The following is a 17510-nucleotide window of genomic DNA, read 5'->3' on the forward strand; positions in this document are numbered from 1 at the left end:
AAAATCTTTTCATGAATACCACCAGGGGGTATAATCCGGATAATAAAGGGATGAAATCTGTATAACAGCAATGGAATAACGTATTATACGATACATTGGAGAGTGGCGGAGCTGAGCACATTTGATCCTAATTTGATTAGGTTGGTAGGGGTTCAATGGAAAGCAATAGAGGAAACAAATATCGTTTATACAGGATGGTATTTTGACTAGTCTTTTCTTGGATATAGAAAAAAACACTGGGCTGAGCACTGCTATGATACCTATAGTTGTGCCACCCTTACTGCAACCCAGTAACGGTTAGCGTGACTAGAACATCAGTTCTTATGTACTGCATAATATTACAGAGTGACAAATTTACATCGAAACAAGACAGTTACTAGGTCTACTTTTATTAAAAAATATACCTTAAAGAGCAACGCAAAGCAGTGGTTTTAGATCAACCACAGTTCGCGTCACCGTTGCAACCGCAATCAAATGGAAATCCATTCGTATGGCGAGCAGAGTCAGGAGGGTACTCTATACTGAGGAAAACCGCACGAACGAGACAGACAACCTTTGGATGGAAGAGACAATTTTAACATAATTAATGGGAGTAGAGGTGCAAGGTATACTACTTAAACAGTACATACTATAGACTATATAAATATATATATATATATAATTAACTTAGTTTTTCGACATTATAGAGTGACCCCCCAGAGGCGGCTGCGGTTTGCATCTGCATCCAATGAAGTGCGCTTTTTTATTCCACACTGAATCGACATAAAATGGTCATGGTTTTGTAAATACGTAGTTACATAGAAAGTATTGTTATCGTCATCATCAGCCAATAATCATCAACTGCTGGACATAGGTCTCTCCCAAGGAGCGCCACAACACTCGGTCCTCGGCCTTTCTCATCCAACCACTACCGGCCTAAGGTCGTCAGTCCAACGGGCAGGAGGGCGTCCCACGCTGCGTTTACCTGTTCGTGGTCTCCACTCGAGAACTCGTCTACCCCAACGGTTATCGGTTCTTCGGCAGATATGACCGTGATATGAAAGTATTGTAAAAAAATATTTTCCTGCACTAAATCATTATGTAGTGTAAAAATATTGAAAGTTCTTTATTTGGAATATTAATTTCACAATATTTTCAGACTCTGTGCTTACGGCCTGAAGCAATTGTCTTCTATTAGACCTTCAGCCATCTGTTATTAAAAACTTCACAATTTGTTCTATAAAAGGCGAAACAAAAGATTGAAGAACAATATTTTGAAGACTTTAATAAAAAAATGAATTATTATTCGTTTAGTAAGGGTCGCCGAAGGAAGGACAGATTCGTTATAACTTAATTGTATTTCTTATTGCGTAATAAGTTTTTATTAAATTTTGTTTCATAAACGGCTGTTATCTTTACGTTAATATAAATGAAATGAAAGATTTTATACCTTTCTAGGTAAGTATATAGACTTTTTATCAATTTTAAAACAATATAGGTTGATTAATAAGCGACATACATCAGCCAACTCTTACCAATGGTACTGAATTAACAACAAAAGTAATTAATTAAACCTACCTGAATAGCGCTTTAGACAAGCGCCTAAGATTAATAGGTGAAATTGTAATTTAATGCTGTTTAGCTGTTCAGTTTCAGTTGAAAGTCACAGCGCACAGTTCAACAACGCTAGCTTTGCAACAGAAACAAGTGCTCCAAATAAGTTGGTCACGGCAACAATTATTTTTTGTAGTTTTTGTCACTGAAGTCGTTCGTTTTACTACTCTACATTCATAAAGGGCTACATGTTAATTTAATATATATATATACGACGGCCGAATGGCGTAGTGGTTAGTGACCCTGACTGCTGAGCCGAAGGTCCCGGGTTCGATTCCCGGCTGGGGCAGATATTTGTTTAAACACAGATATTTGTTCCCGGGTCTTGGCTGTTGATATTTATAATTAGTATCTATCTATCTATATATTTGTGTAAATATATCAGCTGTCCGACACCCATAACACAGGTTCGGCCTAGCTTGGGGTTGGATGGCCGTGTGTGAGATGTCCCCACATATTATTTTATTATTATTATATATTAAATTAACATGTATATATATATATCTATTACCCGTTGTAAAGTTAGAGTTGTGTAAGACTCTAACAGATGCTAATTTTAAAACTTTCAGACTAAAGTTGTTCAAAAGGCTTAATATACTATTTTTAACACTATATATTATAGTTAGGTATATACACTGTATATAACTAGGCACAGTTATAATAGTTTGAACTGTGTTGATTTTGTCCTAATAAATTTAATATGGTATATTATTTCCTAAACTAAGCAAAACACATTTTGAAAGTATAATGTATTACCGATATATTTTCCCGGCAGGTTATTCCACGCGTAACCAATTGAAAAGCAGGAAGACAATTTATTTTTCCTACAACATTAGATGCTTCACATAAATCTCCTTGGCTTGAACTCACGTACAAACTTTATATATCACTTTATCCGACTCTTAAAATTGCACTCCGTACCCGGATTAAGACGTCTTAAAACTTGAACTAAAGTAAAATTCTACGTTTTTATTTACTTCAGGAATTCATATTAAGAAAGAAGAGGTTTAATCAATGCTATATTATTTTTTTAACGTCCTTCTTGTAGATAATAAAATACACAGCGTAGAGCTGGATGTTTCGCATAACCAATATTTAAAATAATCAATAATCGATATTTCTGCATAAATAATAATTTTTCACCACGGATGCCTATATAACTATATTATAGTCTTTGCTTTTCGACGAACCTATAATTGTATTGTTAAGGTTAAAAAAAAACACAATTGTCTAATAAAATTATCGAGGTTTTTACAATATTTCTTATTATATTTTCGGGAAGTTCTAAATTCTAAAAGCGTGACATATACATACCTACATGCGAAAGAGAACCTCAACCGTACTAGTTACAGGTACATCCGTGTTCAGAATTTACAGAAAGTCCCTCTTTGTGCTCGCCTGTTCGTTATCAGCGTTACGTATAAATTGCGAAACGCGATCGACTGTGAATGCCGCGCCTTATCAAAGTAGGCTCTTACATTACATGACAGTGCGTCGACGAATTTTAATCAAAAGACTGAATGCTTGAGCGTGTTTGCCATTTTTGTATCAAAGAAAAAAGGAAATATTTACTTAAGCCTATTTATTTACCATAATTTTACATATTGTTTTTTCAGTTAGGTTCTTGAATATAGGGCAATGTGAACGTAGTAAGTTACTGTATTGCAACTACAACTTCGAAATAATGAACCAATGTGTTATATACATTCACTTTTATTATGTGGAACAAATAATCATGCCTTGACCGGGAATAAAATATTAAACACAATCATAGTATAATTAAAATTACCTACCACTCTTGGAGTAGCAAAACAAATAGTTTACACCCGTACCTTCCTACTAACCCCAAATAACTAATACGAAATTGGTGAACTAAAGGTTACCCACACACATTAATTATTGACTAAGGGTCGCCCCAACGGTCGAAGACAAAAGACAGTGTCAGGATTGGGTCATAGGGATGATAAATTATAGTGTATCCTTCTTATTCTGATCACCAGTGAAAGGTGACACTAGTGTATATGATATGTATCAGATACAGGATAAGGCGAGGACGATTATGAATAATGATATCGTTTCGTTAACACATAGGTAGTGAAAAAGTAATGTAATATACAGGTTGTTGCAAACTTGGTATAGTACAGAGTGTGACTCAGAGCGGCATCCCTGTACAACTTTTATAAAACCAATAATCATTGAACAAATTTGTTTTAGTTTGTTCACTCCCCGATACACTCTCTTTTGGCTTACTACACCGCTATTGCAACACTCGGTATAGTAAACAAACCATCTTGATAACTGAAAAAAAAATCTAATCTCAAGTCTGTAAAACCTGTCTAATCCGCAAGTTTGCACCCTCCGAGAAACCAACATTCGGTATTTAGATTCGCGCTATTTTGTATTCGAGCATGGCGCCCTACCGTCGATTTGCTTCGCTGATAAGATATAGAGTGGTGGGATCCCAGTACGACATTAAACACTCACGAGCAATGAAAAAGTTCCATTGATATATGGAACGCCAGTAGCTGGTGGTACTTTTCATAGCTCGCGAGTGTAGGTACTATACGCATAATAATAATAATAATAATCATTTATTTCAGGCAATATCACAAGAAAACCCATATACAGTCAAAGTAATTACGAATATAGAATAGTTAAAATACACAATTATATATAATAATAAAATGCTAAAATATTAAAATGCTGTAAAGGGGCACATAGTCAAACACATTGTAAAAAATATCATTATTCTACTTCTTATTTAGCATAGATTTTACCGTTTGCATGACATATTTTCTCACATACATTGGAATGTGCAAGGATAAAATGTTCCTAATTATATAAAAAAACGTCAGATTACAATTATATTTTACAAAGATAAATAAAACTTTCTATAGATAAATAAGACGGGTCAGTTCTTGTAATAAGGGAAAGTTACTGATAATAATTTTAATCGGGTCCAATCCTAAGTCCAAGTCAAAAGCTGACCCAGAAAGATATAGATTCAGTTACGAACGCAATCGGGCGGGAAATTAGGAGCGGAGTTTTTCTTGCCGAATAAGATGTATGTAAATTCGAAATTGAAACCTGTGGCTGAGGCGGCTGCTTGCTCAAATCTAAATAGAGTTACACATTTTAACCTACGCAAAAAACGATGGGTGTTATAGTAATATTTTGGACGTCCTTAGTGTGTGCCGAGTTCCTTTATTTGTCTTGAGATTCTGAAAGAAATTAGAGAAATGTATTATAATGCTAAAGTCACCGACACAGCTCACCAAGTTAGTAAGCTTAAGTGGCAGTGGGCTGGTCACATCTGTCGAAGAACCGATGGGGTAAACGTGTTCTGGAGTGGGACGCCCTCCGGCTAGATGGGGTGACGACTTGCGAAAGGTGGCTGGTTATGATTGGATGCAGAAAGCTAAAGATTGCATCCAGTGGCGTGTTTTGGGAGAGGCCTACGTCCAGCAGTGGACTGCTATAGGCTAATGAAGAAATGATGTATGTGATGCAGCTGAATGAAGTCGCTTCTCAAAATGGTTTACCCGTGGTACTTAGCCATATTCTTTCACCACTTCGACTGTTCCATGTTCAAGTTACAATACATTTCTTTGAACCTCCTGTATTGAAAAACAAAAGCACGTATTATCTAAAGATCTAAAGCCATCATTAGTAGTGATGTATATTGTAGATGTACAGGTACTATTATATCAGAGGTCAAATGGAGTTTGTAAACACGGGTTTAATACCAAACTATACCCCTGGGGGGTGTGTATATTCCATCTCCATTGATGCTGTAGTAATTACGATACATACAGGAAGACCGGAAATACATACCATATCTTAAAAAGAGAAGGAAATAATGGAGCACATTTCTTTGTTTTTTCTATGATAGTCTATTTTATTTCCTCTATGATGAAACGGTTTTTGGACCTCAACAAGGTACAAAAACGCACACGTATTTATTTAATTTTATGTATATGTAGGTATGTCGTCTTTTCAAAAAATATAAATGGCCTATGTCTACGTAGTAAGGTAATAAAAACAGTTCTGTAGGATATTTTTTTATTATTCGTTTTATAAAAAAATAAAATCAGTAAGTATAGAAATACCTATATATCTCTTCTATTCTATTATTCTCCGTCAAATATCCACCCTGTAGCTAACCAAACCAGGCAGGATATTTTTTTATTATTTATTTTAAAAAAATTAAAATCAGTAAGTATAGAAATATATGTAGGTATATCTATTCTATTCTATTATTCTCGGTCAAACATCCACCCTGTAGCTAACCAAACCAGGCAGGATATTTTTTTTTTTTTTTTTTAATTAAAATCAGTAAGTATAGAAATATACGTATATCTATTCTATTCTATTATTCTCGGTCAAACATCCACCCTGTAGCTAACCAAACCAGGCATGCGTATTGCGTAATTATACTAGATTACCTTTGATAATTAGTCGGATGAGTTACTGTAATTCTATGCGCAGATTTCTCTCGGTTCAACTGTGACTGTGTTTAATTAGGTACGTCTCATTATCGTGCAGATTAGGGTGCTACTACTGCTACTATAAATATGTATTATTGGTTACAGGATATAATACAATTATATGGTCACGACTGTAATACCCGAAGAGGTAGACAGATGTAGCTTACAAGCGTCAAGTCACCCGCTTTTCACCGTAAGTACATTCAATTTGTACTCACGTGATAGGTCGCGAGCCGTGTCGCCGTTTTTTCACATCTGGATTCTATCCTCACAATGTTTTCCTTCATTGTAAAAGTACGTGGAATAATTAGCAGCAATTAATGAACTACAGCATGGCCCTTATATCGCCAGCACAAAAAATTATGTCGCTTTTTGCTTAAAGTTTCATGATAGCTGAAGACGTCATGTATTGTAACGTTTCGCCCTACCGCCTGCCTACTTAACTCCTACCTATTGGATTTACTAAGAAGATATTTGAAACTACAACAAAACTTACTTGAGTGAAATAAAAGTGAAACAAATACTGCTTTGAATTGGCCATGAAACATCCAGGGAAACCCTACGTTGTGTTGTAACCCAATAAACGAAAGATAGTGAATTAAATAAAACTATGACCTAGAACTGATTACATACTTCCTACCTGCCTATAATTATTGACCTATATACTACAACTTTGATGTATAACTTTTATTTGTACGATAAATACATATTTACAGGTAAGTACATAAAGATAATAATATAGATAATAATGTTTTTTGGTGTTGGTTAATAAGGGAAGCCCCTCCATACGCTTTGTAGGCCTTGATCACTACACCCGATTGAATCAATATATAAGACTCTAAAATAGATAAATAATAGCAAATATTCAATCGGAGCCCTCGTGGAACACAACCATTGACTTGGACATTCCTCCGACCAACTTATTAATCACTTCCCTTGCTCCTAACCTTATATATTTACATGTTTTATATTTATTTCATGTAAATAAATCAACATGAATACATGTTGTCAAAGCTAAAGGGACAATCATATTTATAATCATAAATTAACTGAAACTAGAATAGTTCAATAATTTACAGTATAGTAACTTTATTAAATCATGAATTTCATAATAGATAAGTATTTGAAAATATAATAATATGACTCTAATTTTGTAGCCAAGTGGGAAGTGATTTAGGTATTATTTTAAAAGATTAAATATATAATATGAAATAGTGAATATTCTTTGATCTTATTGGAATATAGGATAATTGTTATGAAATAGTGAATATTATATAAACTTATTCAAATATATTATAAATAGTTGTAATAAATATATCCTAGCTAACTTTATTCCTACTATATCCGTGCTATCTTTATTTACATTAGAATTTATTGATTTAACAAGGAAACAAACACTTCTATGGGTAAGAATTTACATAACTTTCTGAAAATATGCAAATTGGACAGGAATCTGATCTACCTTCAAGCCATTTGTATTTATTGAGCAATATAGGACCAGAAATGATTTAGTTTAAGTATCTAGGACCCTTATTTGTGATATCTTGACACTTATTAGAGTAAATTTATCCGTCAATCAATTCTTTCCCTGCGCTGTTACTTGTTTTTAAACTCAAAGTCAAATAATCTTCTCTGCCATATAGATACTACAATAAATCATCTTTGAAAAGTTTATTTAAGTATGTATCTACTTTATTCTTTGAATAATTACTATAGCATAGATTCTATAGAAGTATTTATTTACCTAATGAAAAATCAATAATTTGAACAAAGAACCATAGAACAAATTTGAAGGTAGGTGTATATTTTTTATTTGATAAGAATTTATTATTTTTGAAGTGAGATCTATTGTCAGGTTTTAGTTATTTGATAATCATCATCATCATCATCACCAGCCCGCTTCTGCCTATTTGTATCTATCCAGAAGTCCCTATTCTAAACTAAAATAAGTTGAACCAAAGCTAGGGAATGTGTAATGTGTAGGTTTTTCTCTAGCTAGCTAAATACTGAATGAGCGAGGTAGAAGACCTTTAGTGTACCTATCTAATCCCTATACCAGTGTGATGGAAATTGCAGCCGTGGGTTAGCGTCCATCAAGAAATAAAGTGTATAAATAACTTATCAATCATATACGAGAGACCAAAAGTAAATAAAAAGGTCACTTAGCTTCGCACACGGTGTTCCGCCTCGGCTCCACGCGCATGGTCCTCACGGCACCGATCACCCCCTCAATCTGACCGTCTGCTCACCACGGCTGCTCACACAAAAGTGAAAAGTGCCCACGCGCTGCTCGCTTACGTGGATATTATCCTCTACCCTCAACTCGCCGATATCAATATTAAGGCTCACCTACACTCAGAATAATTATCTTGATTATTCTGTGATCCGAAAACGGTACAACGAAGCTTGGCACGAAGTTAGCCGACACCCTGAATGATTTAATAGACAACTTTTCCAAAAATCCCACGGGAAAACCCTTCCAAAGCGCAACAAATTCCCCGGAACATCCAGTCGTAGTTTTAATTCATTATTTGCGAAATAGTTAATGTTTCGGCATCGATGGAACATTACAGTATGCCAGAAAACGTAAACATTTTCATTTATGTATACCTGTACTAAAGATTCTCGAGTAAGTACCGTCTACTCTTACTCTGCAACTTTTGCTATTAATACACTTACTAAGTACCAAAATTTATAAAATTAATAATATGATAAGAGCGGTGGTAGCTCAGTCGGGTAAGCGCCCGCTTCTCACGCAAGAGATGCGGGTTCGAATCCCGGCGCTGACATGTACCAATGAGTTCTTTTAACTTAAGTACAATGTATACCATCGCTCTTACGGTAAAGGAAAACATCGTGAGGAAACCTGCATATCTAGATTTAGCACATCTAGATATGTGAACCCACCAACCCGCAGTGGACCAGCGGGGTGGGAAATGGTCCAAGCTTAGGAAGGCAGTTTAGACCTTGTGGATATGCACAAAGGTTCCACTCGAGAGAGCCAGGTACAGGTACTTACACCCCCACAGAGAATAGAATAGAATAGAATAATGTGATACGATAACCTTGATATACCCCATTACGAATGTAGAGCTTTTGTAACCACTGCTGAGCTCCCAGGAAACAACATGGAAGGAATTAAAATAGTTAAAATAAAGGACGACTAACGAACTCCAACTAAATACAGGTAGGTCAATAAATTCCCCCGAATGAACCCTTAATTTCAGTATAACCTTTTCAGGGGATAAACTCTAATGAAAATCCTTATTTAGAGAGTTAAATTATTGGGAATGGTAAGCTTATGTTTTAGCCTGCATAGAACGCTATTGCTACACAGGGAATATAAAGGGACAAAGGATTGTAATGTTACTGAAATTTGTGCACCTGATAGAACCTATAAACCTAACCTAAATAAATAAAACCTGCAGAGTTTTATTCTGCCATTTTTATATGCTATATTTTAGTCTCTGCCTCTGTGGTCTAGTGGTAGAAGCTTCGCTTCATGACCCAGAGGTCCCGGGTTCGATTCCCGGGTGGGACCATCAATTTGTGTTTCTAAAATTGTGGTTCTAAGTTTGGCTAGGACATAGAAGGCTGATCACCTGATGTCCGAAACAGTGAAACGATCCATGCTGTCGGATGGGCATGTAAAGCAGTCGGTCCTGCGCCTAGCTCTCTCCAGTCGTGTCGGTCAATCCGTCCCATTGGGCTATGAGAGTGATGGAACAGAGAGTGCTCCTGTGTACTGCGCACACACTTGGGCACTATAATCTACTCCTGCGTAGATGGCTGATCTCAATTGAGATTGGCCGCCGTGGTCGAAATTCGGCTAGGAGGACATTATTATTTTAGTCTCATTAGAATTTAATTTTGGAAAATGATAAATGAAATGAAAATGGAAGGAGGTCTTTTTAACAAATGTTTTTCAGAATGATGATCATCATGACCTACTTTCAGATATGCATCTACGAAAGACTTACCCTGTATAGAGCTATTAGTTGGTTTCCGATCGATTCAAAATCCAGTACAAACTAGTTACCTGGCACCTGTAATACAGACTAGGAACCAGGAGCATTTTTCATCGTTGCGAAATAATTTTTCACCGGCCATTTTTACACCTTCATTTTTGAGCTCGCGTCCACCAGTTTTTGTTTTCGTTGTCAGTCCTTTTTATGCAGGCTGCAGTGTGACATTGATTGATCGTATTGATTGTTAACCGTTTTGCATTGGTTGACGTCTGAGAGACCTCTCATAAAATTAGTTGACTAGAATTATGATTAATATTCTTAAAAACATATATTAATATCTGGTGTGATGGGAAGAGATACATTAGAACAAGAAATACTTTATTTAAAATTAAAATTAAGTTAATAGTTATTTTATTCATTATTCAATGGAGATACTTACCTATGTCTGTTTTATGTAATTTGTAAACTCTGTAATAGTGTGAATTTTATTGTATACTATTCAGAAAACCAAATTTTTTGCAAAAACAAATTTATTATTATTTATTTTATTTATACCAAACTTTGTGTAACATAGTTATTTTTTTGGTAAATAAAAGGTAACAAAGTATAAGATATAAAAAAAAACTCAAGCGCTGCTGAAATATTAAACGGGAATGTCACAAAAATATATTCAGTGGCTCTTCACTTTGCGAACGTAACTCACAACAAGGACCGCTCGTTTATGATCCTGACATGCCGACGATAAACAATAAAGATAAACATCCCCGAAGCAAACCTCGAACAAAAGAAAACCAAGACATTGCTACAGAGAAAAACCACGTTGTAATAGCTGTTGATATTCACAAAGACGCGCATTTTTGCGAACGCCAGACAAAAACAAAAAACTACGAGGTAACTACACATTACTCGCGCGTTAACGTGAATAGCAATGACTATGCAAAGGAAAAGGTAAAAAGATCCGTGGATTTTTCCTCCAAGGAGAAGATCTGGTTCGTTAAACAGCAATTGTTATTAATTAGACCTTTCATCCCTTCGAAATGCGGATTGCGTTGCGCAAATAAAGCGAAGGTTTCATAAAATTACCGTTCATTTTTAAAGGCATCGTTTAACTGGCTGCCCTTTTGTGCTTCAATGGTCGCCTGACAGTTTTTTTTTCGATCATTTCACTTGAACGGTCACCCAATGACGGAAGTCAAAATAAAAGATAGGGTTATGTTTTAGTATAAGAAGGACTTTATGTAAGAATATGTACCATTCTGCTTATTCCACTATTCTGACTTTTAACACCAATTTGTAAAGTAAAAAATTTAAATCAAATTCAAATAAAGTAGTCTTCAATTATTTTTTTGATACCTATCTTCACAATTATTATTTACCTTAGTAGGTATTCGCAAACGAAACATAGCCGTTTAAGGGTTATTCGCCGATACAGGTTTTTGCGACTAAAAACTGTTAAGTAATAGAGATAGAAGGCCTGCACCAATTTGAGTTTCAAGCTCGAATGGCCTCAAGATACAGTGATGCTTATTTGTTTGTTTTCTCTTTCCTGACAGCTGCCCAAATATAACGCTTCAGATCATGAAAGAAGACAAAAGTGGTGGCCAATGAGAGTGATCGCATCATCGCCACAATCTACAATAGACGAATAACGTCCAAGCGTCATAGCGCACACCAATGGCGTTGCTTAGTTTTGACACATTCAGTCCGACCTTCACCTTGGGAGGTGACCTCCGAAAATCCTTTTTTACGTATAAGGCAAGTTACTTACACAAGATTCCTATTAACAAGCAAGTAACTAATTTATTTGTTCCTAAATGCGCTTGACTAGGAGTCGAAACAAGAGTCAGAAGTTTTATGTAAAATTGTGTAAAGCAGTGGTAAATTTTACGAATGGACCATTTTTTATGTCTGACTCTTACGATTGTTATGTATAGTCTGTGTGTGTGTCAAGTTGTATGCCATGTGTTGATTGTTACCTACTCTGTGAATTATTATTGACTGTGATCTTGATCAATAAAACGTGTGAATTTCCCAATCTGTTATTTATTTGGAATATCGAGCAATAACTTAATAGTGGCGACGAATAAACCAAGAAGATGGCTTCAGCAAACATTGCAAGTGCAGTTATGCCCGGAAAATTCGACCCCAACAAAGATAAATGGGAGAATTACAGGGAGCAACTTTTCTTCGCATTGGAAGCTGCTGGACCATTGCAAAGCGTGCAGAAACGAGCTCTATTCTTGTCTCAGTGTGGAAAGGAGGCGTTTGCTCTGATTGTTTCACTGTTAGCACCAAGGAAGTCGAGTGAAGTGTCATTTGAGGAGATAGTAGAAATCCTAAATAAATTCTTCGTGCCGACACCGCATCCAATTTTAGAAACTGAAAAGTTTTACAAAAGGAAGCAGAAGCCTAATGAATCGGTTACAAACTTCGTAGCGGCGTTACGTGACATTAGTTCCCGTTGCCAATTCAATGTGGATCTAGAGCGAAGAATTGTGGAACAACTTATTCTAGGAGCACGAGAAGAAGGTTTAAGGAAGGAACTACTGAAAATTAAAGTGAAAGAAATTACATTCGACGTAGTGGTGCAGCAAGCGCTTAATTACGAATCAATTCAGCAAAATAACCAGACTGATGGGAATAATTTATTGTCGAGAACCCATTGTGATGTCGCCCCGAGCAGCATGAGCAGAGGCGAGGGCGAGCCGATGGAGGTGAACGCAGTCAATACAAGATTTAACAGCACGAATGAATCAAAAGAAGTTGCCAAATGTGTGCATTGTGCTAAAAGTCACTCCGGCAGATGTAGATTTCGGAACGCAACCTGTTACAAATGTCACAAAAAAGGTCACACGAAAGCTGTTTGCGATGTAAACAAACAAAAATCGCGATTATATTTTTGTTGTCACTGTGAGGGGGCAGATGAAGAAGCCGAAAACAATACCGAGGACAGTTTTGGTGTTCATGAGGTGTCTGGCGCGAGCCGCGTGAAGCCATTCATGGTAGAGGTGACTGTCAACGGCATCCCGCTCGTCATGGAGGTGGACTCGGGCTCGGCGCGCTCCATTCTGCCGCACAGCGTCTACAGACAACATCAAAGTGTGTTTCGTGAACCACTGACGCCATGCAACAGCAAGTTAGTCACTTGGACGAATGATGAACTGAAAATCAGGGGCGAGACGATGGTTAACGTGACTTACAAGGAAAAGAGTAGTAAGCTGCCCTTAATAGTTAGTTGTGGAAAAGGGCCAGCGTTACTAGGTCGTGCTTGGTTTGATGCACTAGGAATTTCAGTGCATGGGATTAACTCAGTAGACGAGAGAAGTACTGACTATAGCGAGCGGTTTCCACAGCTATTTAGTGGCGAGTTGGATAAGTACAGTGGGCCATTGGTTCAGATTGATTGTAAAAAAGATGCATCTCCAGTATTCCTGCGTTCAAGACCCGTACCATTCCCACTTCGTGAAAAGGTAAATGCAGAGCTGAAGAGGATGATGGCAGATGAAATAATTACTCCAGTGAAGCATTCACAATGGGCTACACCTCTTAGAATTGTCCCAAAGTCTGATGGATCTCTGAGATTATGCGGGGATTATAGAAGTACAGTGAATGCAGTATGCTTAGCAGATAGTTATCCGCTGCCCACAGCAAACGAAGGGTTCTTTTCCTTGGCTGAAGGTAAAATATTTACAAAGCTGGATTTAAAACATGCATACAATCAACTGAAGGTCACTGAAGCAACAGCAGAGCTCCTGACACTTAATACACCACTAGGATTAATGAAAATGAACCGTCTTGCTTATGGTGTAAACGCAGCTACTGGTATATTTCAACGGCTGATGTGCTCCATACTATCTGGCATTGATGGAGTAGCCTGTCTGCTTGATGATGTTGTAGTTAGTGGATGTACAATAGAACAACATGATAAAAGACTGATGTCGGTGCTTAAACGCCTAGATGAGGTCGGATTGAAGTTAAACAAATCTAAATGTGTATTTGCTGCAAAAAGAGTTACATTTTTGGGTTATGAGATTGATGAAGCAGGGATCCACCCATCTAAAGATAAAGTTAAGGAGATATCAGAGAAACCAGCACCTAAGAACAAAAGAGAACTAAAAGCTTTTCTTGGGCTCTATAATTTTTATGAGCGATTCTTGAAGGATAAAACAGTTGTGTTGGAACCATTATACAAGCTTTTGAAAGAAAATGTCAAATGGCAGTGGAGCACAGTTCAACAGAAAGCTTTTGACAATGCTAAAGCTCTTCTGACCTGTGATATGACACTTGTGCACTACAGCTTAGAAAAGGAGCTGATGATGATATGTGATGCGAGTGAGGTCGGTGTTGGAGCGGTGCTAGTGCACAAAATGGAAGATGGCACAGAGAGGCCTGTCATCATGAGCTCAAGGACTCTTCAGCCCCATGAAAGACGGTATGCTCAAATTGATAAAGAGGCCCTAGCTATCATGTTCGGATTAAAGAAGTTCAGGCAATATCTGTTGGGTCGGAATTTCATGATACTCACAGATCACAAGCCATTGCTTGGGATATTTGGGCGAGACAAATCAATCCCAGAATTGGTATCACCAAGAATGTTGAGATGGGCGCTAACGCTAAATACATTTGATTACAAGTTACAATACCGACCAGGAAAACAGATGGGAGATGCTGATAGCTTGAGCAGATGGCCTACGCCATGCACAGAAGAAGATATTGAAGAAGAAAATGATGTGTTTCTACTGGAACAGACAGATTCATTGATAAAAAGACAAAAGCTAAATGTAACCACGATTATAGAATCCTTTTTGAAACATGTAACATTTTACCAGCAAGCCTTAAGCATAAATATCTCCTCCTTGTAAACAGCCATGGTAGTGAAGAACATAAAATACCTATCCAGCATACTTGCGGCACAAGAGGGGCTGTGCAAGGAAGGTACCAAATACCATATACAAATAATTATTTTGGTGGAAGAATGCTCTGTAAACAAATACCCAAATTATATAATGAATTACCGGTAAGTATTAAAAATGAGAAAAAATTATCTTTATTTAAAACATTATTAAAAAAACATTTACTTAAAACTTATTATGATTGAGAGTGGTGCCTTCCTTGCACTGCTCACTTGACACAGTCAATATATTGTTTATTTTGTTAATTTTTAAATAACAGCTTAATTAAAATGTCACCGTCTACCCACAGTCAAACCAAAAATATTGGTTTTGTGGGAATTCTTCTGTACCCTATGTATCACTGCAATGTTAATAAATAAATAAATAAATAATTGGGAGTTACTTCAAAAAAGATAGCAAAAGAAACAGAGAAAGACCAAGTGTTGAAAAAGGTTAAAATGTATTTATTACATGGATGGCCAAATACAGTTGATCCGGAATTGATTCCTTTCCAGAGGCGAAAGGACTGCCTTTCACTAAGTAAAGACTGTGTTCTATGGGCTAATAGAGTAGTTATCCCACAGAGTTTACAAAGACACATATTGAAGAGGTTACATGAGGGACACAGTGGTATCGTGCAAACTAAAATGATGGCAAGAGCATACCTGTGGTATCCTGCTCTAGACACAGACATCGAGAAGATGGTAGGGGATTGTGAGCAGTGCCTGTTGAATAGGAACAATCCACCTGCCACAGAACACAGTTGGCCGGGTACCACAAGACCATGGTCAAGGGTACATATCGATTTCATGGGTCCATTCATGGGCAAAACATTCCTCGTGGTAGTTGATGCGTACAGCAAATGGCCAGTTGTAAGAATTATGCCAGCAATGACAAGCAAAGCCGTAATTGATGCCCTAAGAGACATATTCGCTGACAATGGATTACCAGATTCCATTGTTTCTGATAATGGCCTGGCTTTTACTTCCACGGAATTCCAGGAATTTATTGACAGGAACTACATTAAACACGTTACGGGAGCGCCGTACCACCCATCTACTAACGGCCAGGCTGAAAGGATGATACAGACTATCAAGTCTAAGCTAAAAAAACAATCCAATGCACCTTGGTTAGAGCGAGTAGCGAGAATGCTATTTCATATGCGAACTACACCAAGCACAGTGACTGGCAAGACCCCAGCTGAAATGCTAAATGGCAGGAAGTTTCGCACAGCACTTACAGTATTGCATCCAGAACTGGATGCAGCTAATACCGGAACAGACATAGAGGATAGAACAGCTGAGAAGGAAGGAGGAGAGATAAATAAGAAAAGGTTTAATGTTGGAGATCATGTTTTATTTAGACTGTACAATATGAACAACAAGTGGCAACGTGCATGTGTAACAGCCGTGCTGGCGCCAGCCTTGTATGAAGTCACCACCGACGGAGGTGTGAGGCATCGCCGGCATGTGGACCAGATGCTGAGGACCAGACCCCCTGTCAATGAGACACAGAGACACCAAGAGTATGAGGGAGATGAGAATGACCCAGACATAATTATTCCACCACCAGAAGAATGGTCAGATATTTTAGGAATGTAAAGTATTTTATTGGTGATTAAACTGATTAATTAGTACTTGTGTCTGTCGATCATAAAAATTGTAGTGATTCATTCATGATTGTTGTTCAATAACTTAGGGGAAAGGTGTTATGTATAGTCTGTGTGTGTGTCAAGTTGTATGCCATGTGTTGATTGTTACCTACTCTGTGAATTATTATTGACTGTGATCTTGATCAATAAAACGTGTGAATTTCCCAATCTGTTATTTATTTGGAATATCGAGCAATAACTTAATAACGATAAAGTCCGTAAGAAAAATATTCATTAAAAAAAAGGCTACAGACAGAATAGATAAACACATAGGACAAACTTATAATAGCTCACAGTCTCACTCTCGGTTACTCCTTGAAAACCATTAAATACTGGTATTTAATTACAGAGGGTGTAACTTCAGTACTGATTTACGGGTTTTACAGCTTTTTAACGTTTACGATAATTGCCCTTGTTTAAAATTCAAATGTTGTTTCAGCTATATATTTTTCGGCCAATCGTTTTTTCTGTACCAAATAACGGTATAAAATCGTGGTGTGGTGTTTACACATTTTAATTAAACACGAATTATTAAATAAAATATAATTTAAAATAACTTTTAATATTTTGCCGTTTTATTTGCTTTTTTATATCCAAACATTTAATTAAATACTTAATTTTGTAATTATTAAGTTACAAAGTTTCCACCTTATCCATGAAAAATTGTCTATTTCACTTGATAAAAACATAATATTTCTTGTTCCCCTGCATTCACTCCCTAACTTCTTGGTGAGTTATAATAAGTAAATTACTAAATGCGATGTCGACTAAACGGTAAAGAAATTTGTTTTTTCGCTTCATTGACAATTTTAATTAAACTTTTCTACCCAAAGCATCTATTGATTTCAGGTGAGATATTTTTGGCCTGCTGCATTGAAAACCTTAAAGGTTGGTTTATATCATCTACAGTTGAGACTTT

The 17510-nt window shown here is 36.7% G+C and overlaps 1 protein-coding gene across 1 annotated transcript; it reads left to right on the top strand.

The window, feature by feature from the left end:
• The first annotated feature begins 11974 nt into the window (after positions 1-11974).
• Positions 11975-16756, top strand: LOC105390575 (uncharacterized protein K02A2.6-like). Its single transcript, XM_011561903.3, has 2 exons — positions 11975-14804; positions 15332-16756. Exons 1-2 carry the CDS (start codon positions 12145-12147, stop codon positions 16539-16541), a joined length of 3870 nt encoding a protein of 1289 aa, XP_011560205.3. The 5' UTR covers positions 11975-12144; the 3' UTR covers positions 16542-16756.
• Positions 16757-17510: the final 754 nt, after the last annotated feature.

This window comes from Plutella xylostella, chromosome 23 (genome assembly GCF_932276165.1).
Source record: "Plutella xylostella chromosome 23, ilPluXylo3.1, whole genome shotgun sequence".
Classification (NCBI taxonomy): Eukaryota; Metazoa; Arthropoda; class Insecta; order Lepidoptera; family Plutellidae; genus Plutella; species Plutella xylostella.

Excerpts from the sequence above, each read along its gene's own strand:
- LOC105390575 (XM_011561903.3), top strand. The coding sequence starts at position 12,145 with ATGGCTTCAGCAAACATTGCAAGTGCAGTTATGCCCGGAAAATTCGAC. Across the intron at positions 14,805-15,331 it reads CTACTGGAACAGACAGATTC|ATTGGGAGTTACTTCAAAAA; the intron begins ATTGATAAAAAG and ends AATAAATAAATA.